General features: G+C 38.3%; 1 protein-coding gene across 8 annotated transcripts in view; it reads right to left on the bottom strand.

Moving 5' to 3' along the window:
• LOC132197113 (dachshund homolog 2) overlaps positions 1-26,618 on the bottom strand; it is a 117,099-nt gene that overhangs the window by 58,101 nt on the left and 32,380 nt on the right. For 4 of the 8 annotated variants that reach the window (XM_059620195.1, XM_059620189.1, XM_059620191.1 and 1 more), the window contains exons 4-5: positions 25,740-25,790; positions 5,489-5,631 (exon numbers count right to left, since the gene is read on the bottom strand). In XM_059620195.1, coding sequence (XP_059476178.1) covers positions 5,489-5,631; positions 25,740-25,790 — 194 coding nt within the window. The remainder of the gene's footprint in view (positions 1-5,488; positions 5,632-25,739; positions 25,791-26,618) is intronic. The other 4 variants (XM_059620193.1, XM_059620196.1, XM_059620190.1 and 1 more) reach the window with 3 other exon arrangements.

Genomic DNA, 26,618 nt, shown 5'->3' with positions numbered 1-26,618 from the left:
GCAAAAAAGCGTTCTCTCTCTTTCGGAAAGTGTATCTTTTCATGTTACAGATGTACTATTGCCTGGCTGAATGCGAATGTGTGTCTCTCCTGCCATTGTTGCAGAGCCCGCGGTACACACACACGAAATTATTATATAATGCTTGGCGAAGAGGCTCTCATAACGCATTGCCAAACAAATATGAGTGATGCGAATCATTTTTATCTATCCATGCGTCTCGCCATTGTTTGTTGTCGAGATTACCGACAATGCAATTCAAAAGTACATAAGAGCAGAGAAAGAGAGCCAGTTGATAGACGTAATGAAAAAGCCCTCTCCTCGCTCGCCAGCTAGGGGAACACACAGTTGCATTTTCTTTTTTAATAAATACATACAGCCGAGAGTCTATTTATTTATTTTTTATCTGTGCGAGCCACACACATGCAGCGAGTGCTCCGTTTTTCTGCCCGCGGCCAGTTATGATATTAATTTTGACATGATTCGTTGTGACTCATTGCACTGCGCTTCTCCTGTGTACATATATAGAAATCACATATGCGAATAGGAGGAATTCCTGATGCGCATAATACGAACTGAGCACTTTGGTAGAAATCAAATGCTTTAAATATATGCAAGAGGAATTTATTTTATTAATTTTCCGTCTTTGATCCAAGATGAAATAAACTTGAAACTCTGGTTTGTATTTGAATGCAGATATTAAAAAAAAAAAAATGAAATATTTTTGAAATGAGTGAAAAGAAGTTTCAGAATTAAAAAACAATACAATATTAAAATTTAATTTATTTTTGTAGAAAAAGCAATTTAAATCTAACTTTAATTTTTTTTTATAAAAATAGATTTAGATATTTGTTGTCAGAACAACGCTTTTGCCTCTGCAGTGAAAATGAGCTGGGGATAGCAAATGTATAATTTAATATTACCATCAGAGCACAAAAGTCATAAGCGGCTCTTTTGATTTCGATAAATGGCAGTTGATGAAATCGAAATAAATTGGAATTGTATAATATATAATGCACACTCAAGTGAGAATGACGAGTCGCTTTTTTCCATAAGAGCATTGCCACATTCTATTTGACACGCGTGCCCGCCACAAAGCAGCACTTAGAATTCCGGAACGCCCCCAAATCAAAAAACCAACCCATGCACCTTTGTGTCACTGCTTTTGTAAAACCCAGTAATTATCCGGCATGTTAAATATTAATTCGAGCTAATGGATTATGAATTATTCTGACGTGTGCGAGTGCGGAGGCGCAGCAGGTGTGACTTGACCATTTTCAGCCGCGGTTTCCTCCCGATAGATTTATTTCATTATTGCTGCTCGACGGCTGCTTATTTTGTTTCTCCGACCGATGTTTATAGATATAGAAGAAAAAAAATAATAAATTGGATTAATATGCGGCAGTGAGCATGTGCAAAATCAATTAATATCCCATCTAATAACCCCTTTTTAGTTTTTTTTTGCTACATCTTACTTTTGTATTAATTTGGCTCTTCCGCAAATTTTAACGACTCTGTTAGCCAATTTTTTTTACCAACAATTAATTATATTTATTTCCAACTTTTTTTATCTCTATCTCTATAGAGCCCTAAATGCTTCATGCCAGCAGATTTACGACCTCTTCCAATCATTTCGATGAGCAGAGCAAACAAGGCAGTGTACGATTGTATAATTTTATTGTTCTTGCTTTGAATTGAACGGTGCGATAATTGATTCTCTTATTTCTGACTTGTAAATGTGTTTGGCAGACACAATAAAAAATCTGAAAAATCCAAAAGCATTCTTAATCTTTCAGCAAACAACATTTGAGCATTAAGCGTGCATGAGCAACTGATTTTGTCTTTTTACTTCATGAGGTGGAGGTGATTTTTATTTTAATTTTATTTCTCTCTTCCCAAGAGCCTTTTCCGCTCGAGTGGCTGTCAAATCAGCTGTATTTTGTCAGATAGACCGGTTTTCAGAGTAACAACAAGTCAGACGGAATTATTATTTTGCATATTATTATTTATCCTCTCTGGCGCAAAATCTTTTTCATCGCCAGCATCGTCGGGAGATTTATGTATTCATCACCTTCTATACGCTTTATGTCGGAGAGACTTTTATATTTCAAAATCTCGTCTGTCCTCTCTTTTATATATTTTTTAACAGTCTGCTGGAGAGGGATTCGAAATTAAATTCGCACGCACTCGCTCATAAAAATTATTAATACAAACACGCAGAAAATGGGATTCGATCCGTCGGAGCACGCCGAATCCAATAAAACGCGTTGTCAAATACAAATTGTGATTCCGCCCCGCAGGTCCATTTATTTTATTGGATATTATCTACAATTTGATGCACTCGTTGCGAGAGCGAGGGGGTTGTGCGAAATTTTTATTCGAGTTGATGTCTTTCCATTACCGAAACAGTTTTGCCCCATTTTATTAGATTTCCTTTTCGTATAATAAAAGCTAGCAAGGGCGTCAGTCGCAACGTATCATCTTTTTCAACCAACCCCAGTGCAGCCAACCCGAGGGATCCATAATTTGCATGCGAAAACGATTTCAGCTCGAATTACACTCGAATTATATTTTCCAAAGTGATTCCGCGTTACAAAAAAAAATCGCAAATATTAATGACGTGGGACATTCAACCGCTGGCAGCAGTCAATTTGTCAGAAAAAAAATAACCAGAGAGGGGTCGAATTGAGTGAAATTTTCCCATTGTTAACACGGCTCAATTAAAAGGCTGGTGAAAAATGGCCTTTTTATTTCCACCCTTTGGCGTCGCGCTTTTGGTGCTTGCTCGTGTTACAAACAAACAGCCGCTCGCTCGCTCGCGAGTGTATGTAATCTGAATAAGTCTCGTCGAGCGGCAATTAACTGACTCACTCCTCCCCTGCATTCTATATAATACCGGATGGGAAAAGGACTCTCGATTTCAGGCGAAACATCCTCTTTTTGTTTTTACAAACAACAAGTAGGTCTTTTGTCTTTCATCGTTAATTTTCCAGACACAAAATTATATAGTGGAATTTCGGTTGCTAATAAAACGCTTATTTCGAGGGTTGCGAGCCACTTCGGACCCCTTTGGCTTTTAATTCATTTGCTGACCAAAGCACTTTCGGCAGCCCCTGGCTCTTGCCGGCGAATATTCTAATGTAATGACACCGAAAGGGCCGGATTTTCTGCTAATTCAGCCTTGTGCCGGTTTCAATTGCATACCCCGAGATTGGTACAAAAGATTACACGCGCGCCGCCTCTTATTGTGTCTGCGATAATTAATTAATTAATAACAAAAACAACCCCTTTCTTTGCCTCTCCCTCTCTTTGAAATGAATGAACAAGCACTGCTAATACCAAAGGGTTGTAATATTTTCTTGTATATACGAAAGCTCCGAAATCATTTCTAAAGAGCCTCTTGTACCTTCCTTTGTTGCCAAGCTGTTACATTTCAATCTGGAAATACCCCTTGCTTAATCATCAATATTACGGGATTAAAGATTAAAATAATATTTCGAAATAAAAAAGCTCTAAAATTCATTGTGTATATACAACATTTTTCCATTCTCTTCTCTCGCCAGAGATAATAAAACACAGATTTACACAACACAAGCTGCCTCCTTTAGTATGTAATCTGTGGTGTTTGAAGCTGCTTGTGCAGAGACAGAGGTTTCTTTGTCAGTGAATTTATTTATAAAAACAGCACATGTGCACATTGTCAGCGCTGATAAGGAAATATACCTACAGCGAAGGTGTATAATACAGCATAATTCAGTCTGATGCAGTTTTTACTGCGCGGCGCCGCCGCACCAATTGATGCACGCGCCGAGAGTGTGGTTGTAAAAGAGAGAAAAATCGTCCCGGACACGAAAGTACACTTAAAATGACTCAAAAGCCGGTCGATCGTAAACTCATCGAAAGGAGAGTGCGTGTCCTCTCGCATCCGATACAAATGTCGAGGGTCAAGGGTCGAAATTGCTCCAATAAAAAGAGGGGGTTTATTTAAAAGCTGAAAGAGTTGCGGATTTTGAGAGGAGCTGATTGAATTATGGAGATTGTACATTTGCTTTGAACTCAATTTAAGTAATTTAAAAGGCTTAGCAAAATAATTTTGATCAAATATTTAATTTAAAAAATTTAAAATTTTTATTTTTTAAAACCAAGATAAATTATAATTTTTGCTTGGGAAATTATACAAAAAATTAAATAAGCTTGTTTTTCTAACAGTGCTCTCTGGTGCTCTCTTATTTCTAAAACTTCACTAGACTGATTTTTTAGCCACAATATCTCCTTAATTATATCCATTCAATTTTTTTACGACTTGCTTCGTTCGCTGTACATGCGGTGAAAAAATTAAATGTTATACATTTCTTCTCTTTCCGTTATGCATCAATAATAACTTCACCCCATTGTATGGCGATAGTGACTTGTCAGGTGAGGGAAGGGTTGAGAAAAATCGACTGCCGGCGAATATGTTTGCCATTTAATTTTTGATGAGCATAACCCCTTTCCTTTTCAACTCGGCGGCCTCCCCGTTTCTGGATGTGAAAGAAGAAGTGTGTTTGATTGTTGCTATCATTTGTACAATAATTACTGTTTGGGTGCGATAGACGCTGCTGACAATACACAAGCGCGCACACACAAGCGTCTACCATTGTGTACCTGCCCTCAAAAAGTCGATTGCAAACTGGTTTCGCGTCCAATCGAGCCGCTTTCCAGCCATAGCAGCTACGAAAAATAATGTTTCATCACGCACAATACTTTCAGCTCCATTCAAGCGAATAAAGTGGAATAAAATTACTAATCAGATGGAGTGTTTTGTGGAATTTTAAAGCAGCTGTCACCGTCGCCTGACAGCGCAAAGAGACTCGCTAAAAATCGCTGACCAGCGAACTCGCCGACGAGAGAAACGCAATCGTCGTGGGACTGGTGGAAAAAAATTCACACGTAAAGCGGTCGGACCAAAAACTTTTACACACACTCTACTGACGGGCGTGAATTTTGACCGATAGCAATTATCAGGAGTGGGTTGAATAATTAAAGAGGCACGTGTGTGGCGTGTGTGAATTTGCTGATTGCCGCGCCTAACAAAACGAAAGAGAGTAAAACATCGGCGGCTCGATCTCGCTTTTGTGGTTTGCCAAATCGTTTGACACAAAACCTCCTCGGTGCTTTTTTGCAAAGTCCTTTCGGCGGCTCCTTTTCGTCCAGGCAATTTACTTTGCTTTTTGTTCTAAACAGAAGCTGCGGTTACAAAGTCTCTCGCTCTCCGTTTGGATTTATGTAAACCTAGAGTTTCAGTTAAAATTTGTATTTCTTTTTCAAACCAATAAGCAGGGGTGTCAATTTTTAGCCTTTGATTCATGATTTGTTCTATAGACTTTAAGTAAAAACTAAATTTTCTAAATTTCATAATGAAAATAAGAGATGAATTTTCATTTTAAAATTATTTCTGTGCCTTCATTTTAATTTAAATAATAAATATTTGAGGGAAAAATTTTGTACTCACAATCAGCGCCGAGGTGTCCGTTTTCGTACGAGTAGTCGGAGCCATTCTCGAGTCTGTGCTTCTTGAGGGCGTGATGTCCCATCTGGCTGGCGGCGATCGACAGTCCGACAGAGGCGCGTTTCGGCGGCCGACCCGGTCTGGAGCTGTGGCATAGCAGAGAGTTACTGCGGATTAGAGCCGCAGAGTGTTAGTAAACTTAAGCGTGCAACTACTCTCGACAAGCGTTAGTTCTATCTGGCAGTCTCCACGTCCTTCTTTTTCAATCTACTTGTTAATCAAAAAAGCAAAAATGCAAAAAAACCATGCAGGATCAAAGGGGGGGATTTTCGCATGCAAATATATTGATCGTCGTCCATCTCGTTTATTTAATATTTTTTTCAACCCCCTGCTCTTCGCGAACAATAAAAATGTTGTAAATATACACGTGTTGTTTCAATCGGAGCGTGCGTGGATATTTATATGGAAAAAAAAATAAAAAAAAATTCACCCTCGCAGTCGATTTCGCCGTGCAGAAAATACTTTGGGGCATTTATCAGAGAGAAATAGCAGTCAGTTATTTTCCCCCGCTGCCTTTTGTGGGGAGGATTTTTTATTGACCATCGGGCCGGATTATTGGCAAAAACAATACACAGCTTACTCATTCAATTGTGATTTTGATTACAGGCCGAAAAATCAGCCGGTGCGTAATCTGCTTTTATTTCCTCTTAGATGAGCCGGAAAATGTACACGAAAAATTTATTTATTATCTGGCAGATTAATTTTTTTATCGTTTAAAAAATAAATGTTGTTTTGCAGAGAATTAAAGAAAGAACAGAATATAAATTTCTTGCTCAACAGGCGTAAGGGCGAGGGTGGAGACACACAAGTACTTTCACTCCGCCACTTAATGCAGTAAAAACTCCCCAACAAGTCTGACTCACTCGCACCCCTTTCGAATCGTACATTCATAATCCTCCTTGTCGCGGCATTTGCCACCGAAACAAAACGTGTGCAAAGGGTCTTGTTTTAATTCAAATTCATTTTCGCGGCGAGTCATGATTTTTGCGTGCGCGCATTTCATTAAAAAAGCGTTACGCAGCACAAAACTCCTCTCTCGCGATTTCTCGCACAAAAACCAATTACACGAGAGAGATGAAATTTTCTCATTTCCCGACTAAAGGCGAAAGGACACGCGGGAGGTGCGAATCTCGGTGCGTGCAGCAGTTGAGCCGCCACCCTGTTTATTTTGTCGAGGCAGGGGTTGTAATTGCGTCGTTTTGTGAATTATGTCTGTCCTCGCACCACCTTTATAGATATTGCATCAAAACCGACCGACCCCTATTGCATAGGGAGGGCAGAACCAAGGAGGATTGGAAAGGGATATACGAGTGGAAATGCTAAGATGAATAAATTTTAATAATAATCTACAATTTTTAGTTCCCTTTAACCCAAAGTAAAATTCAAATTTAAATCGTAATTTACTATAAATTTTAAAGCATTTTATTTCCAAGGGATATTATTTTTGCACGTCCCTCACACGATCAGGGGTGACGCCGGAGATTTAGAGGGCGTAATCAGCGTCCGTGTGTGTCTCTCTCGTAATTCTCCTGCCGGCAGTGAATCACCTCGAAATATAATTTAGAGGGCGGCCGTTTCCTCGAGATTGCCTTCAAAAATAACCGCGCACAATATTTGTGGCGAGATGAGCCGAGATTTTCTCTGTTGGCAATAAAAATAAAAGCTGCAGTCGCTGTATATGTGTGTTTCAAGTGCACCACTCTCCAGTTAATTTTCCTCCCGAAGTGCGTAAAACGAAATGAGTAAAAGCAGCGGCCATGTGTCTCTCTCTCTTGCTAAATAACGAGAGCTGCTGTTTTGTTTCCTGGGACTATATTCAGCATAGAGAGTCCGAAATAAAAATCTCCCCCGGGTATTTGTTTTGGCGCTCTCGCGTTTTTTAAGATGTAAACTCCGGAAATGTAAGTCTGAATTGTTAAAAAGAAAAGGTACAAGGCGAGAGGGATGATGCGCAATAAAAATTCAGAGCGCTCTCGGAATTATTTACACAGCAATAAATGCTCTCTGGCCGCGCCTTTCTGTCCCGGCCCGGGTGTCTGTTTATTTGAATTGGACAAAAAGGAGTAAGCACTGCGAGTTTCATCTTTTTTACTCTCTCTCGCCGGCACAAATATCTCATCGTATCACAAGGAATGGCTAATTACCTCCGTGGCAAAACCAACTGCTTTTTTCCATCTCGGCACAAGTATAGAGTCTGGTGGCGAAACAAAACGCCACTCGATCTCACCTCTCTTTGACAAAGACACACGAGAGAAACCGCTGCAAATGTGAATGCTCTCTCGCTCAATATTTACCCGCGCGCCGTTTGTAATCATCACCACTCATTTGCAATTCCGTTTGCCCGCCCCGCGAAATGAGTTTTGCGGCAGCGCAGCCGAGATGCTTTTCTGTTTCGCTCACTCTGCTCTCGTCAACTTTTGTGCGCCAGATGCATTTTCCGCTTTTTATATTCTCTTTCATGCGCGGTCAGCGCCAGCATCAACACGCCAGATAAAAATACACAACGTGTGCTGCACGCGCTACTGTGTGACAAAGACCATTATTCCCATCAAGCCCTTCCAATTTTGCTTTTTGTCTTTAAAAAATAAGCGAAATGTCTGAAACGTTTGAATCTTTATAGTATTCTCAAAATAGCTATAATATGGAAGCTATGCAATTTTAGTTACTATTATTTTAAAATTTAAATCATCAGTACTTCAATTATAAACATTTTAAAATTTTGTCTAATATTTAGTTAGTGTTCTTTATTTTATTTTAAAAATTTTTAAAGTGTTAAGCACTCCCCAAATTTTACACGAAAATTTAAAATTAGAATTTTGGAAACGGAAAACAGCAATTCCATTGTTTAAAAATAAACTATGCTTCAAGCCAATTATAAGAATAATAATTATAAGATTGCTCGCTAAAATGATATCACAAAGCTGAAACTTTTTCCCGAGGTGCTTTGATTATGCACTTGCCAAAATTCTGAGGATTGTACTAATGAAGTTTTAATGAATTTAACTGAAAATCTATTCTGATCAGCAAAAATTTTATGTTCTCCCATCATCAAAATTTACTTTACTCTCACCTCCTCTCTTTACTACCTTGACGAAAAATATTCTAGCCAGGCTAATCCTCCGGGTTTTTCCTGATGGGAAAGGGAATTAAATCCGGTGAGCCCGGAAAATGAAAAGGAGCGGCAAATAAACGCAGCGAGAATCCTAGCCGATTTTAATGAACATTCTACTTGTCGGGTTCTCTCTCTCATTCTCTTATTACTCGCGGTTGGAGTTAGAGGGATGAAAATGACCAGCACGCAACTTATATAATATCAAATGCGGGAGAGTGACGCAGGGTTGTGTGTTATTTTTTAATCTCCGGCGGTGCATCTCTCTCCCTTTGCTTTTTATTTAAGTACACAAAACTCACTACTAATGCTCGCCGTTCTTTTGAGAAAGAAAAATCCCGGAGCTCTCTCTGTCCGTGTAATAAAAGATTCATGTTGCGCTCTTTTATGTATTTTTATGTGCGAGAAGCAGCGCGGCAGCAGTTAAATCCTGCGGTTTCGACTCTTTTACAATGAGCCAGGACAAGATACAAAGCGAGGAGTATTTTGTCATAAAAAGTATGCTGCCCATCCGTTCTGCTCGGTCCGGCATGGGAATGCCGTGTGTGTAAAGTGGAATAAAAGGATACGAGCACGAAATTGTAATGCTTTTGTTTTATGATTGATTTTCAAACAAATAACTTTAATGGCCGCTCGGGCAATGTGTTGCTCACATGTTCTTTTGAACTTGGATCGGCGGCCGCAACGAATTCCCAACTGAGCTCCAAAGCTAATTTTATTGTCCAACTTATATAGCTGTCTTCGCCAAAAGCTCATCCTCTTCAAACAAAAACACTTCTTTTTGGCACAATCATTGCAAAATAAAATAAAATTTCTAAAATCCTTTAACAAATTCGAAGGAAAATATTTTCAAATTTAATCATGTTTTAGGATTCAAATAATTCTTATTGTTACAATTTCAAATAATTTAACTTCTTAATTATATTTAGAATTTATTTTTCAAGTTAATTTGATGCCCAGGAAAATTTAACAGAGGAACTTTATTCAAATAAAAATCCATTCGCCTCGGCATGATTCCTCAGCTATTATTTGCCCGAATTATTAAACAATTCCGCTCAAGGGGCTTGAGGAAAAGAAGTTTCCTCTTTTGTATGATATCTCACGGTGTGTTTTTTTCTTTTCTTTCCCATTGCGCTGAAAAATATTATTCCAGCACAAATATCATAATAAAATAGCGCATGGCAACGCACACGTATTATTACTTTTGTATTTGCTCCGAGCAATTCTCTGCTCATTCCTGCTCTCTCGATCGTTCAGCATCCCTCGCTCTCTATTATTTAAATATTCGTCGTACAAATTGTATGTATGAGCGAACGCGTTTATCTCCCAGCAGTCGGCTCGATTATTTGCTCTCTCTTGAGAATTTCTGCCTTGTAGACCGTCTGCGTCGTATCGAGATTTGAAATGGGGAGGAGAGGCGGAATCTGAATTTTATAAAAAAAAAAAATGCTAAATCAAGGTTGATTCAAAACTGAAGCTAAATTTTCTTCAAACATTTAATTTGATTCTTAAATCTTGAATTATATTTTACATTTTTTTCCCTGAAATAAAAATAATTTTTTATTCACAACAGCTATACTTGAAAATTTTCAAGTTCTTAGGGATTTCAGCTTTTTAAAGTGAAAGTTTAATTCTGCCTCTTTTCCTCAACTTAAATTAAACATTAAAAGGAAGGATAAACCTTGTCTTTTAACCGTATCACTTTTTCCTCGCCTTGAGACCTAATCTGTACCATTGAATGTCTTTTTAACTCCTCGGGCCAAATTGAATAAACGCGCGCGCGGGCAACAATTAATTTACATAAAAAAGCGTTCAGCGCCAGCTTTCTTTTCTCATTTGCCTTTTAATCTGAATGATTCTAATTTGCAGTGGCACTGCCGTTTTTTAATGGAGACATCCGAGAGACCAGGGAGCAGTGGCAGTAAAAAAAATAATTTGGAGCAATTAAGCAGACAGCGAGATGAAACAACCTTTGCAGTTGTTGCCGCGCGAGAATTAAAAGCCGCCGGCGTACTTTATGCCTCCCGCAAGGGCACTTTTATCCTGGGTATCAATCCGGCCGGGGGATGATGCTGCTTTTTATTAGAAAATTAGCTTCTTTATTAAAAAAAATTACGTCCGCATTTTATTGCCTGCACGAAATTGAGTTGTTTCAAAATGCATATCTCGTGTGCCTTTCTGTGATAAGAGTGATATAATTGCTTTATGATCGGCCCAATACATACCATTTCGTGACGCACAAACTTTCTTCTCACCCCAAAATAATGTGTATATTTGCACTCACGAACTTGTATTTTATCATTCGTATGCCGGCGCGGGATAATAAAATAAAGGCGCATTCAAAAGTTGGACCGGCGCAGGAAATGACCCTGCAGCAATAAAAATTAATACACACAAACGTGTACAAACGAATCGAGAAATGAGAGAGAAATAGAGAGAGAGAGCATATTATTTTATATACCTTCAACCTACGTGTCTCGCCGCACACGCGAAAAGAGAGAGAAAAGCACTGCAAATAAATGTAATAATTTTACGACAATGGCACGTGCGTGACTTGTGAATTGCTACAAATTGTTTTGCGCTCGCGTCAAAAGCTCGCTTTGGCGTGTGGAGAGTCACCAAGTTGTAAAATTCTTAAAATTGAGAGTGAAAATACAGAAATAAAATGAAGTAGGTGAAATTTTACATTTAATGCATATTGAATAATTTGTCATTTTATATTACTTTCTCCACATCATTAAAACTGATTACTTTGAATAAATAAAATAAAATAACATTTTAATTATTTTTTAAATTTATTAAGCAATAGATGTATTAAATGTTTTCCTAGGAAATATTGTTGCTTGTGCACAATACATAACTTTGCTTGTATATGTATAAATTCTGAAGGCTTTCAATATTTCTAAATTACATATTATTAAATAATACATTTCCAAGAAGTATTGTTTTTTTTTTCTATTTGTACATTGTTTTCAATTCAAGATCCTTCAGCGTAATTTAATTTATAATTTGGAAAGGTTCTTCATCTCCACATAGATAAAATAGAGATGAGCTCAATTTTTGCAAACCATCCCCTAGGGAAGCACGTCAGCCCCCTCCTGAACGCTCTCTTCAATCAGATCCCCGCACTCGCCGAACAACAAAGGCAGATGGCGTGTAACAGTGCAGCTTGTTTTATTTTCAGATCCGTCATAAACGAAAGCAAGAAAGCTCTTTGCGGTAGTAGCATTCCATTTCGATTGTAATTCGATCTGAGCTGAAAATAATGCTGCCGACTTGCTCCCGTGTCATTTATTTGTCTGATGAGAGACTTCTCTTTTCTATATCTGTCGTCATTACTTTCGGGAGGGATTATCGGCGGATTCGATTTCAGCCAAATATTGAATTAGCTGCTGCATACGCAAAAGGCAGTTTTGCATTTCAAATGCCCTCTCGAAAATGGAAACAATGATTTGGCCCGCGTGCGCTACTCTTTGATGTGCATCAACTCAATAAAGCGGCGGCGGGAGCCGGGAAATATTAAAAATTGCTGCCTTTTATTATTTTTTCATCCCCCGCGCGCCGCCGAGGGGAGGATTTCGAGGAGGAAAAAAGAAGCCGCAAGAGCTTTATGCGTGTTTGGTTAGAGCTGCGGCCGAAATCTCCAAATTACCCGCCGAGGTTTTATTATTATTAAATGCTCCCGCAGCTTCAATGGTCAGCGGCAGCAGTATTTCCTTATTTAGCTTTGATTAATAAAAATGCCGGAGTTTTCATCCTGAATTTGTTTCTCTTTCAAAAAATAATTAAGTCTTTATGACAATAAACAAAAAATTTTCTGATAATATATGTTCAAAATATTAATATAATAAAATTATTTTATTAAATTAATTTTTTGAACATATTAAAAAGACTATTTTAAATTCAAATTTGAAATAGAAAAGTGTCTTCCTCTCCGCCCAGGCCCCTTTGTCTGTATTTTTGCCTTAGCAAATTTTATGTTTATTTACTCTAGGCTGAATAAAAAAACAAATTGCTAGTGATTTATTGCGGGCATTGAGCCGTAATTACACAGCATTTATTGCAGCCGGAGAATAAACATGGGACGAGAGATAAATTAATATAATGTATGCAGCTAGCATAGTGGCTGCTTGAGTAGTTATTCAAATAAAAGCATCTCTCTCTCTTTACTTCGGCTACCAGATGAAGACCTGGGGCTCTCTCTGATAAAATTTTTATTTGCCTCTGAAACAATGGAGCTGCAACTTAACCCTTTCCTTATCTCTGTGAGAAAGTACAACAAATTAAGAGAATGTTATGAGAGAGGACAAGACGCGGAAATTTAATCTCTCGCACTGCTCTATTCGTGAAATAACGTTAAGTACACCTGATGCCGGGGCTTTTAAACGAATTAATTATGATATCATATATTTTAATGCCCGTCCAGTCGAGAGAGCTAGTTAGACACGCACGTGCGAGCTGTATTTTATTGCTTTTCTCTCTCGTCCGGGACGCAATCAGCGGAAATGTGTGCTGGAAATCGGGTAAATATGCATGCACGAGGCAAGAAGAAAAATAAAAGAGGCTCTTTGTTGATCACTTGAGGAAATACGACGATAAAAAAAAAATTGTGCGCGAAAAGATGTGTCGCGCAGTCAAAGAGGATCTTTATACATATTTACTCGGATGCGCAGGTGCCTTGATGATAATAAACAGCTTGAATGGAATTTTTTATTCTATTTTATTTTAATAAAAAATCTTATTTTCCTTTTAGGTTGGAACCTTTGTCGAATTAAAGATGATTTTGATATCAATCTTTCGACCCTTCAAATAAATTCGCATATTAAATAGGCTTTCCTCGAAGTAATCTAATAAGCATTTAACCAAACGAATGCATTTCAAGACCGCGCGACGTGTATAATTATTCATGCTCGGCGCTAGACGAGCAATAAATGTGTCAGAGTTCTTAATATTATTTAAAGTAGTCGCTGCATATGGCTCGTCGGATCAACGGAGAAAAAGCGAAACATCTGTGCGCTTTTTTTTACTAAAATAGTCCCTCCTTTGGTTAAAATCCACCTGCCCCTGAGCGAGAATAAAAAGGAACTGCCGCTTAATTGCCCGCGCCCTTAAAACTTTTCTCGGATGTAAACGTGCATAGCTTCTTGCAATTAACTTTTCTGCTCCCCGTCATTTTTCGGTCTTTATCATTTACCAGCGGCTTCACTTATTCCAAGCAGGCAGAAATTAGAGATGTGGCAGATAATATACAACATTTTTTGTGGCCAAGTGCAATCGTAAAAAAATTTTGATGCAACCGTGGGCTGTTACATTTTTATTAATTAAAAAAATAAAATATTCAAAAATTTATTTTTTTTCCTAACATTGATTCTTTTTAAAATTCTACAATAATTTAGCCCTTTTACTTTTTGATATCATAATAAACACGCTATTCTTGTTGAGTAGCTCAAAAAGTTCTTTAAAGTGGAGTAAATTTATTGAAGTTGTAATTAAACACGATCGATATCTGTGCTCTCCGTCGCGGTGCGTAATTTGATAATTAATCAGCAAAAGCGAGCCTTATTATTAAAAATGCACGTGCAATTAAGAGCCGCGAGCGAACTCGGAGGGATAAAAACGCCAATCAAACACGTTGGCTCTGCCGGGGAATGGCAACAAATTAACAAGAACAAAAGAAAGGGTTGCAGCTCTGGCTTGGAGGTTTAAGGGGCTGCCAGAAGAAAAAGCAGCACCGACACTTTTCCTGCTTTGTGCATTAATTAAAAGTTTTAATAATCTCGCTGCCAGCTTTATTTATGCGCCGCCAGAGAAAGATGTAATTCGATTCCCGCGTCTGTCAGATCCGCGCACAAGCACAAATGAGTCATTTTAGATTTTTTTTATCCACCTGCCCGCGACAGCTCAAAGGGTTGAGAGAGGAATGGCTCGTGTCAAAATTAAGCAGAGCAGACAAATGTTTTCGTAGCTTCGACAAGAAAGCAAAATATGAAATTCTCATGTATTATTTTAGAGCCAACAACTCTCGGCTGTTGGGAATTTTTGTGTATGTTTCTTACTCTTTTTTTCACCCCTTCCATCCCTTTTTCCGTCGCCGCCGGCAAGATAAATAAATAAATATAGAAATGTAAATGCACTTAGGCATTGCTCTGTGTGTCCCTCTCGTTTTATGGCACCCTGGGCGGCGTCTGTTCGCTGCTCTTTTAATTTCTCAGAGCATCTGACTGCGGCAGATTATCGTGCACACATGATGTGAATGAATGCTAGGTCGTGTTTTTTTTCTGCGCTCTGAGGTGCATCTGGAAGTCTAGACGCCAGAAGTAAAAAATTATAAAACGCGCACCAACATGCTCCTTTTGGGGTTCAAAGGGCACAATTTGTCTAATAATAATTTCTCAAACCCAGAAAAAATACAACCCCTGGAAGATTAAAAATATGTTTTAGAGTAAATTTAAAATTCAAATTACTTTTTAAATAAGTTTTTTTTTTAGAGTAAAAGTTTAAGGAAATAAAAGAAAGATTAAATGTGGAGAGAAAATTCATATCTCGCTCCGGCGCGCACGAAACGCACCCCCGTGTAATATCATCAGACCATCAGCACCCGTGTGCCGACAGCTTCTTGGCAAATCGATTTTCTCCGACGGACGCGTCAGAGCAGAGGGGCAAAGAAGATTTTAAAGAGGGAAGCTCATTACCCGGCGAGAAGAAAGAATTTTTCGCCTGACGCGCAGGTTGCATACCCTTCTCGACACAAAGAAAGAGAGTTTCGAGGGTCTGCGATTTTTGAATTAATTTGATCTGAGGTGGTTCGAGCAAGAATTAAAATATCATTACGTAATGCTTTTTGTGAATAAATTAATAATAGAGAAAGGGTTGCCAGAGAATAATATATGTGTCATATTACGAGCGCGTTTTCTCTCTCTCTCGTGCCTGGCTTTTAGAGTTTATTAATAGCTAAAGGTCGGTCACGATTTATTTGTGTCACGCAAAAGCTCTCGGAATTGAGAAAATTTGGTGGAAATTCCGCCCCCGGGAGAGTTTGTAATAAATAAAAGGGTCAAACAAAACGCGGTTTGTGGAGTTCGTTTTTTAGTGCAAACAGGTGCTGAACGAAATTCGCACACTTGTGTTATTTTTCGGTAGTTCCGGTCATCATTCAAATAATTATATTCATTGGCCATGCAAATTATCGCGAGCGTTAAATAATTTAAATTTCGAGCATTTGGCGCGTGCTGGCCAAATTTATCACGTTTTCCAGATCTGCGCTTTTTTCGAACAAATTTATGCGTCTTGTCAATTCAAGTGCGGCCTAATTTATTATGGCGATAGTTAAAAATTGCTGCCTGCCGTTTACCTCGTTTTCGCCGAAAGAGTTGGAATTGGAGTGTTATTATTTTTTATATACACCAATCGGCCGGGGCGCCTGTTCGGGGCTGTTAAAATTTTTATGTCGCGCCAGCTTTCCACCGAAAACGCCGGCTTTTACTGTTTTGCTGCTGCATGCGCTTTTAATGTTTCTTTTATCGGACTGCTTGTATTTATTCACCGGCGCCGCCGCCACCAACTTGATTGCCGCCGTTTCGAAATTTTTCTCACACAAGTATCTCTTTTAATGACAGCGCAGGCTGCTAAACAGACGAGAGATCTATTTTGCTTTAACAAAAGCGTTTACGGAAAAACTTCCATAATTACTTAATCAAATATTAGAAAATTTTTAATAAATTTATAAAAATTTGAAAAAAAAATTTATAAAAAGTTAAAAATATTTATTATAATTGTTAAAAATATATTATAATTTTTTAGCAATCTCTGCAACTATAGCAAGTATTTTACTTCCAATTAATTTAATAAAATTTTTATAAATATTTAAGTTCATATCTAATAGTGAATGATGTATTGAATTCAAATTTTGTTTGAGCTGTTTTTACAAGGATACATACGTAATTTTCTTTGTCGTTTGCCGCGCAATGGAAAAACGCAATTACAGAGATGAGACGGCCAGATGCGACTCTCTGCTTTGAATAATTGATAATCGCGACTCGCAATAAGTGCGTTTAATAATATTCGAGCGGCCGCAATGTCGTGTGAAACGGTTATTGTCTCTCTCTTCTCGCTAACTCGGTTCATTCTACCCGCGCAATAACACTAAAGAATGCGTTATTTGAGGCCGGCGACGACGAGGACGCAGATGGCGATTGCCGCTTTCAAAGTGCAAACCTCCATAACACTAAAACAGACGTACGATTTAAATTTCATTTCACACCCAAGTCCTCCACAATATAAACCGTCTCGTTCAAAGCGCATACATAAAAAAAATTCCAAACAATGGAGCCACTCCTTCTCTTATTATTTAAAACTATATAATGTGCATTATCATTAAACGACGTCGGCAATTACATGATAATTGTTATATCTGTTATTCAGCCTTTGCTTTGTTCACACGTACTCAATTTGTTTTGTATTTTTTTGGTTGGAGGAAATTTCAGTTTCCTGTTGTAATTTAAAGTAAAAAAATTACGAGAGGGAGGGGATTTAACACGATTGTTTCCCCACGGGCGCCTGAGTTGTTTTGCATTGGACCGAACCAGCTGCTCACTTTCCCAGAGTTTAACTCTTTCTTTTGCTCTCCGTGTTGTTTCAGTACGTGTCTTGGGGTTTTCTTTCCTCTCTCGAGGGCGCACTTTGTCATTTTACAAACAAGCCATTCACATTCTTAAAGGATTACACGGAAAATAAATAAATAAACTCACAAATCTTCGGCGTTTTATATATATTTATGTGCCCTTGAAAATCCTCAAAAAAAAGTGTTTCTTTTTTTTAATAGACGGATTTTCGAATAAAATCAGTGTGATTCCAGGCGACAAGAAGAGACAGGCGTTTGAAAGGAAAAGCTTTTAGCGCTCGGCTATAGATAGAAAAAGATGTGGATCTTATATATTATTCGGAGAGAGACTAGAAGCAAAAAGCCGTATTTGTTACACACCGAAAAATAATAAAGCTCGCACGCAGCAGCTTTTTGTATTGAATATAAAAGAGAAAGAAAATCGGCACACATTTTCTCTCTCCGGACACCGTGTGTCACCGCAAATTTCAGAAGGGCCACTCGAGTGTGAAGTGGGCTGCATAACACACATCTCCTCAGGCACATTCGATCCATACGTGTGCACTCCTATTATGTGCGCACGGATCTATCTAGCTGGCGAATTTACAACACGGCCGGCTCGAATTACACACTCTTTAATAGCGAACGGCCGAGTAAAAAGTCTTGCGCTGGAAATCCCCCCTCTTTCTCGTAAATATTTTAATAATAAATAATATTCCGTGCGTATTGGCAGTATTATTAAAGCACAAAGAAGAGGAGGAGGAGAGAAATTAGAGGCACTTCCATGCAATCCTCTCGGGACACTTTCCGGTGGTCTTAAAATGCAACCCTTTCTTTCTTTCTTATTTTGCTTTTATTACCCTTGGTGTGTGCAGTCAAAGTCGTGCGCCCGTAAAAACTTCGCTGCCGGAATTAAAACATTTTTCACGGAATGAGTGAAGCAGAGGCGGCGGGTTCTTGAGGGATTACGTTTTGCCATTAATTAGCGTGTCGAGCAGTCATATTGCGGGGCCTCTTAAAAAATATATAAAGTACATCTCTCTCTCTCGCACCCCTTTTTTGCAGCCACTTCTTAAAACCTAAATGAATCACACGCTCTCAGCTGCGGCCCTTGAGCTCTTTAATTGCCTCACCTGATCCGACTTGGCATTGAGTGCAAAATAATTCTTGTTATTTAGCAAAGAAAGATCCTTCAATGCATATTATTGCTCAAGGCATACAATTTTATTTATAGGGAAAAAAATGCTCAAAAATAATTAATTAAACCTGCATGCCATTTCCAATTTTTGTTCATTGTTTGAATTCAAAAGGTCAGATCGTCCAATATCATTGCAGGCATATCAGCCGAAATATCATATCATAAGATCGAAAATTCGCTCTGCAAATGTCGCGCAGTCAAAGGTCGCGCAGTCCATAAAATAATCATCATCATTAATAAATTACCCCGGGCGCATCATTAAACCGGGACACTCTTGTGTTTTGTATACATTAATATGCAGGCAGAGATATTAAAACCATCATCAGCAAACAACATTTTTGCCCCTAAATGCCACGAGAGAGAGGAAACGGAGGTTTTCGCGTTATTTTATTATATTCGCAGGCGGTACCACGGCTATTATTATTATTAAAAAGAAGCCGAGGCCTCTAATAAGCAGCGGATGCTTTTAAGCAAAGAAATTGCCATCAACGAACCTTGCTCTTCCGCGCATTGCATTAATGACGTCTTTCGAACAGAGTAATAAGCAGCGGAGCACGCCAAATAAATTTAATCTTCTAACTGCATTAAACTCGCGCGCCGCAAGGTAAAACAATACTTGAGGGAATAAAAAGGCGGTGGGCAAAAATTGTATTATCTCTCTCTCCGCAGAGTGGCTGCTTTTTAAATAATGAGAGCGCGAGATAGGCAACCAGCATGGCAGCGGAGAAATAATACAAAAATATAGCGCCGTGGGGTTGGTGATGGCGCTGCATAATTAATTCGAGGACAGTCTCCGGTTACAAATATAACACGCGACGAGAGCTGGCGGTGTTAAAAATGCCGAAAGTTTTAATTGCATTCTAGAGTTACAAACCCCAAGCGATTGCTCACTGAGAGCTGCAGCCGGACACTTTTAATTACGCGTTTTAATTCGTCATTCTGACTTGAGCAGTGTTTTGTTGCGGTTTTTTGTTTGATATGAATTGTGAGGGCAATTCCAGTGTCTTAATAAAATTTCTCAAGCTATTTAACAAAAAAAAATTGAAAAGCTACATAGTCATAATTGAACAAAATATTGGTGCAATTCGCAAAATTTGCTAAAATATAAAAAGATTGCCCTTTGAATTTTCAAAGTTTATATAAATGACTGCAATTTAATTAAATTTCAACATAAAGCTGATCGTACCAACAATTTTTCAACAATGATTGAATGATTCATGCTCTAAAAGGAATATCAATAAAAATATTTATTTTAATTCTATTTTTTGCAATATTTGTATTCAAGTAGTATCAAGAGAATGTATATGGCAATGTAAATTTTAAAAACATTAAATATTTTATTTATTCTAAATATAATTTTTTGTATTATTATAATTAAAAAAAAACTTGAAAATTTTTATCAAATAAAAAATATACCTCTTTATTAATATTAATTATAATTTATTTTAAATAAACAAAAGTAATATATTTGAATAGTAAATTGCTTTTTTGAGCTTTATTACTGCTCCCTCCTTTCCATTCTCACTTGTGTCTTTTCGCAGAATAATGATGCTTTGGCGCCAAAGCCCTTTCCATTAAACGCAGCGAGCAGAGCGAATTTGAATATCTTGGCGCGCGCCGAGCGGAAAATAAATCAAATTGGAATACAATCTGTGAATGTTAAATAAAGCGCTGAGCAATATTGGCGACAAGACAGGCGAGAGACGCCGATGAAATATGATTTCTTCGTGCTGTTTAACGCCGAGCCAGCGAATTTGAATAATACGTTTTGGGGAGGGAAGATGATGCGTCGTAATGATGAAAAATACACGTTTCCACCGTGTCAATCCGAAATTGGCTGTCTTTCCTCCTCTTCTATTTTGCCGGGAATGAAATTTGAAATATTATTATTGCAAAGCGAATCCTCATTGGATTTTGAGAAAATGCTTCGTGCTCTATCAACGCCGATCAATTGCTCGTCGGAGGTGATAAAAAATTTATTGTTTTCTTTCCTGCTCGCGTCTGTTTTTATTAAATTTTCTCCCCCGGCGTCGCCACCGCCGCCGAATCTGAAATTTTTTAATCCAATTAAACCGGCGGAGGCGCTGCGTCGGAACTTCATATTTGCCGGCAGAGAGAGCGGAGTGTATTAAAAATAATAATATCCTCTCTCTCTCTTTCTTTCTGCTCCCTCTGCGTGCGCGCGTGTTTATTATGGAGAAGAATGATTAATTAAAAAAGCACAAACTTATCCGCTGGCGGCTTTCTTTTTATTAATAAAAGGACGAGAATTCATCCCCTGTTCAATCAAATAAGCAATCAGGAACGTGGGGGCGAGTTTCCGGAATATTTTCTTTTTTTATAATACTTTTTAGAGTGAAGAATTTGAGTAAGAGTATAAATTGTTTTAATTTTGCTCGGGCGCAATTTATTAAGCAAATGACGCGTGCGAGGAATTTTCTTTCTGCCTTTCCGCACCGAGACATTTGTCTCTCTTGGGGATTTGCCTTTTCTCTCTCCACAAATACACTCGCTCCACTACCGCATAAGACACGCCGTTCGGGGGATGTCGAGTAGACAAATGAGGTCTATTAGCACTCGCAACACGACGCTCCGACGACAAATCTCTGCTCTTTCAATCCATTTGATACCTCACACGAATAAAATTGCTCTCTACACTTCTACAATCTACAGCTCACGTCAGTGCTGCATGACAGACACATTTTGAAAAATACAAATATTTCCCTCATTGAGGCAATGGGTAATAAAATTAATAAAATTATTTAATTTTTTTAATCTTAATATTTAATAATTTAAAATTAGAAATATAAGGCCATGAATTTGAAAAAATTATATAGCAACTCAGTGCGGAGGGCTGTGGCGGAATGTATCTCTGAACAGTTGATAATAATAACTTCGTTAGTGTTTACTCACATTTTATAAATAATCATTTTATTTTAACTTTTGTTGTTGTGAGTTACCCGTGACCCTATAGATTTGAAATGATACTGCTTCTATAGATTATTTTAAATTAAATCAAATAAATTTTATTTACAGTAATAATTAAAAAAATTGTATGTAATTTTAATTTTAAAAGTTTTTAAATCTGAAACATATTGAAATAAAAAAGATAAGTTTTTAACTACTGCAGCAATCCTTTGCAAATGAAATGGACAATAACTGCCATTTCACCCAATTTAATTGCCTCCCGAACGTAAAAAGCTACCGAATGAGAGAGCGTGCGCGTCAAAAGTGCATTTCCGTGTGTTCTTTTTGTGCTTGTGCCGATGATTGATTAATCAATACACGCAGCAGCAGTTTACATGCAGCTCCCATCATGCCCTGCGCAGAGAGGGACGAATTTCTCTCTCATCCCCTATCAGCTGCATAGTGGTCAATGAGTCAATCTGCACTGCTGCACTTAAACATGCAAGCTGATGTATTGAATGGGAGACGATGAATAAGTAACTAAAATGTATATCCGACCAAACGCGCTCCCGGTAATTATTTATTCGTGCGCCTAGGATGAAAGAGGGAGGATGAAAAAGAAAAAAAAATCGGGAGCACACGCTGCAGCATTTTATGAATTTTCCCTCTGCCGCTAATCTCGCCGGTTTTAGTTCAGACACACAATTGCAGGCCCCATGCCGAGCTATTCATTTTAATAACAGCCAGTTTGCTACTCTTTTTATATTCAGATAGCATCTCTGTGAGAGCCGATTGATAATTGCCGGCCATTTAAATAGTTGGCATTCCATTTCCAGAGATGAGAGAGTGACATATACGCGTGTGTGCTCTGTTATTAGTGTGATTACAGGGCCCGGCGCCAATGATAATATGTGTTATTTGGAGCATTCATCCGAATAAATTTGTCCGTGTGTATTCTCTCTGTGTAGATCAACAAGTGGTGTGAATGCGAGGGTGCGAAAGCACCAGCACTGGAAACAGCATTATTACCACTGTCGGCTGATACACATCCCTCTGCGGAACAAAACCATGAGCTTTTTACGCCAAACACAGGCAGGGGAACGCTTGGGGAGAAGAGAAATAAAATAAATATACAAACGTCGAGTTGGCGGAAAAAGAAAAACGAATCGGGGAAGTGGATTGATTTCCTCAACTGACTCCGGCAATAAATAGTAGTCGAGTGACTTGCACATTTTTTATACGACTTTTCTACTTCTGCCTTTCATCGCGTGAAATCGAGTAAATTGATTTCCGAGAGAGTCGTGAAAAGGTTCGAATTCCGCCACCGATTTGGCAGTCTAATTTTTCCAAATCGATTCCCACGCTCGTTGTTGTCAATTACTCGCGCGTCCTTTGATTGATTTCCATTCGGAAAAACGTTTCATCAATTCGGATCGGGAATAAATAAAAATTCCAACGTTTGCATTGGGGTTCAGTGCACCCGGCAAGAGCAGTTGTGCAAGAGAAATACCATCTTGATGGGTGTAAAATCAAGAAGCAGAAAATCCCCAAAACAAGCTGTGAAAAGTAAATTCCAGCGGCGCATCATCAAAATCTCAAGATGTGTAAAAGAAATCGAAATGCAGCCCCTGCGTGTTGAGAGCTTTGACAAAAGTTTCATTCGAGTGGCCTCTCTTGAAAATAAATTCATGGCCCACAGTAATCGCATCGGTGCATGGTTGACGAATTCCCAATTCTCTTTTTGTAACTCTCCAAACATATCAAATCTCGCCGTGTCGCACCTTCTTCCTTTGATTGTATTGCGCGTTTTGTAATCCGAAGTGTAAAAAACACGGCCGAGAGTGGTGCAGTTTTCCGTCACCTGGTGAATTAAAGCAGCGGGCGGGTGGATTATTTTCATTTCCATTGCGTCTGAATAGGATGCGCGCCCGCTTTTGTGCCACGACAAACCGGCGGCCTCCTTTTTTCTCATTCTCCTCGCAAATGGCACCGTAATGATGACACCCCGGGGTGTCAGGGGTGCCACCTCAAGCCTCGCTGCACCCCAAAAAGGACAAACCGGCAGCAGTAGCAATAATTGCCCTTGTTATTATTATTGCATACTCTTCAACTGAAATACCAAACGCGCGAGTGTTTTCTGCTCCAGCTGGTACACACGCGTTTTTCAAAAGAAATTTCTGATCTCGCACCCCTAATAAAACGGTTTTACTATACTTTTGTACAAGTTCAGCCCCTCACAAGCAGAAAAGCGACCAAGGAGATTATTTTTCTGGTCACACTATGCGCATAAAATGCATTTTTGCTCCAAGGGAGAAATGAATTATTCTTTGCTTAATTGCTCAGATTTTCCTTAATATGCTCACAGTAAGAACTAAGAAGCATGATTATTTTTATCTTTGAATTTTATATTGATTAATGAAAAAAATAATACCTCACTCATAGGACAAACTTGAAGAATTTTATTTGTAATTCAATTTTCAATTTTGTTACGCAGTTGCACCATAAAAAAATTATAATACCGTATTAAAAACTGGCCTAACTTTTTATTAGACAGATGAATATAATTTTTGAAGTTTGTTTCCTGTAAAATTATTAAAAATTATGATTGAAATTTATATTATGTTAAAAAAATGAAATGTTTAAAAATAATTAACTTTTAATACTTTTAAAATTGTGTTTTTTATTTAAATAGTAAACAATTTTTTTTATTATACCTTTAAACATTAAAATAATTACGAAATCAGATTTTTCGCATTCAGTGCGAGTTCACAGAGCGCTGCACGCATTCATTTTCCGGCGGCAGGAGATTGAGGTGCGCGTGTTTGTTTAGATAATTGCTCTCTCGGTGCTTTTAGCAGGAGCAGAAAATGTAATTATTTGGCGATTTGCGCCGAGCCCGGCCTTTTCCCGACTGCACACACAGACACATCCAGATTCACACACACTTCTTTTGTCACGCACTCTCATTCGCAGCGACAAATATTTATCCAACATTTGTACAAACACGCACTCACTTCTGCCGCCTGAATAAATTACAATTTTATTCCCTTATGTGAATGAATGCCCGTGGCGGTTTTAAGCCGGCGGAGCGATGCATTTCCATGACTGCAGTGCGCATTCAAGAGATGACACAATATTTGAGAGGGGTGCCGCTGCTTGTTGGTTTAAATCACACACGTAATAGAATAACAGAAACTCTCTCTGGTGGTCCCGCAAAAGTGACACTCGCGCAAATGTACTGGTTTTTTTCAGCCTCCTTTGTTCGAGTGCACAAAAAAAAAATGCTTTTTCTGCTCGCTGCATAAGTAAAAGACTAAAAGGCTCGTGCCTTTTAAACACACATTCAGATATAAACTCTATTTGCAGTTGAGGGGGGCGCGAAATAATGCTGAGGTTTATTTCATCTGTCGTGTTTGGCCATTATTATTCCATATTTTTCCCCCGGGTCGAGAAATATAAATAGAGAAAAATATAAAAAATGTGGCAGGGGACGATTTATTTATTTATACTCTGAACCAGTCAAACTTTTTATATGTGCGATTTTTTCATTATGAATCTCTCCGATTGATTTGCTCCGGAATAATTGGCGTCAAAAAGGCGAGTTCTTTTAAACAAAGTGGAGTAAAAAGGCAGCTTGTCAATCATTTTTTGAATGAAATGCACTTAAAAAGGCACATCTGTTTCGCTTCTCGAGTTCCGCATCAATTATTTCCGCCAAAAGCGCGCATTTCATTTCACATACACTTTTTTAAGCGTTTTATTTGCTGCTGCTGGCAGTGATTTATCACCCCGCAACAACGTATCAGATTTTGCTTTTTCCGTTTCCATTCACATGCAGAAGGAGGGTCAGAGAGAGAAATATACGAGATGCAGATCGACGCCGCGGCGAAAAGTGAAAACTCATGCAAAAAATCATCCGAATGACACAAATATAATAAAAGTCGTCGCTCGCGTTTCGGCTGACTCATTTTTCTAGGAGCGTAACTTTCCCACCCCGAACGATCTCGATCCATCAATTTCTCTCTTCCCTCTTAATCATAGTTAAATAAAAATGCACACATCAAGAGAGAGCCACACAGAACATGGAGAAACAATGTTTAAAAATAAAAATCCATGCGGAAAAGCAGAAAATAAAAACTTATAGCTGCACATTTATGCTAAAAATATCAGGGTTCCCATTCACTCGTCCAGTTGGCATATATTTCGTAAATTTCCTCCTTCAGGAGCTAGTGATGGATTTTTTTTGTATCAAAATGACTGATTCGTCCAAAAGTATTTTCGAATTTTGACGGGAATGGAAACCCTTTGGGCGTCAAAATTGTAAAAACCAAATGAACAGAATATATTAAGAGACTTGATATCAGTCATATGGTCAACATACCTATCCATCATCAAGCTGGCTCCTGCCCGGTATGTGTGGGAGGAAGGTGTCCTGCAAAAACAGGGTATATGCCAACTTTTATTTAAGCTAACCACTCGCACCGTGACAGCGAATTAAAATAAATAAATAAATAAATCGCTGGATATTAAAAAGCTTCCAAACGAAATATTATTAAAAAAAATAATTAAACCACGGTTAATTCAACACTGTTGGCCCCCCAATTAAATTGACCACTTGATATCTCTCTTGAATATATATAAATTCCACCAAAACTATGCGTCTGATGAGAGGTGCAGGATTTCCATCCCTTTTGCGGGCGCAATTAGAGACCATGAGAAATTCGGCACGTGATGATATATCCAAGCAAATAATCTTGCCGGCAGCTTTCTTGATAATAATTATTGCCAAGAAGGAGAGAAAGGGTTTTGGTATTTCGAGACGAGAGGGTTGCGAAAGGAGATTATAAACGCGAAAGGGGCAGATTTGTGTGTGTTTCCAGCACCACGAGAAATTATTATGATATGCGCACACACATTCCTCAGATTAGCATCTGTCTCGAGAAGCGAGACTCATCATAATTGAAATTTGAATACTGCAGCCGGAGAGAAACCGCTTGAATTTCGTTTTAATTATGCTTCCTTCCCTCGGCTAAAGAGTTTTTGTTTCCGAGGGTGTTTTTGTTTTTGAGTAATCTGAGAACAATTTTGAGAATAAAGCTTGCATATAAAATTAAGGAAAGAAATTCTAGTTGAATACAATTTTCCTTGGCCGCGATTCTGTATATTGAAGTCTCAAGGTGGTTCCATAACATTATTTCTTTCTGTGAACAATATCAAATAAAAACTGTTTCGGCCACGCAGGAAGTGCCTGAATAATGAG

Source organism: Neocloeon triangulifer, unplaced genomic scaffold, assembly GCF_031216515.1.
Source record: "Neocloeon triangulifer isolate White Clay Creek 2 clone unplaced genomic scaffold, ASM3121651v1 ptg000012l, whole genome shotgun sequence".
In the NCBI taxonomy this organism is placed as follows: Eukaryota; Metazoa; Arthropoda; class Insecta; order Ephemeroptera; family Baetidae; genus Neocloeon; species Neocloeon triangulifer.
Note: the sequence above shows the minus strand (reverse complement) of the source record. Positions and strands in the feature narration are given on the sequence as shown.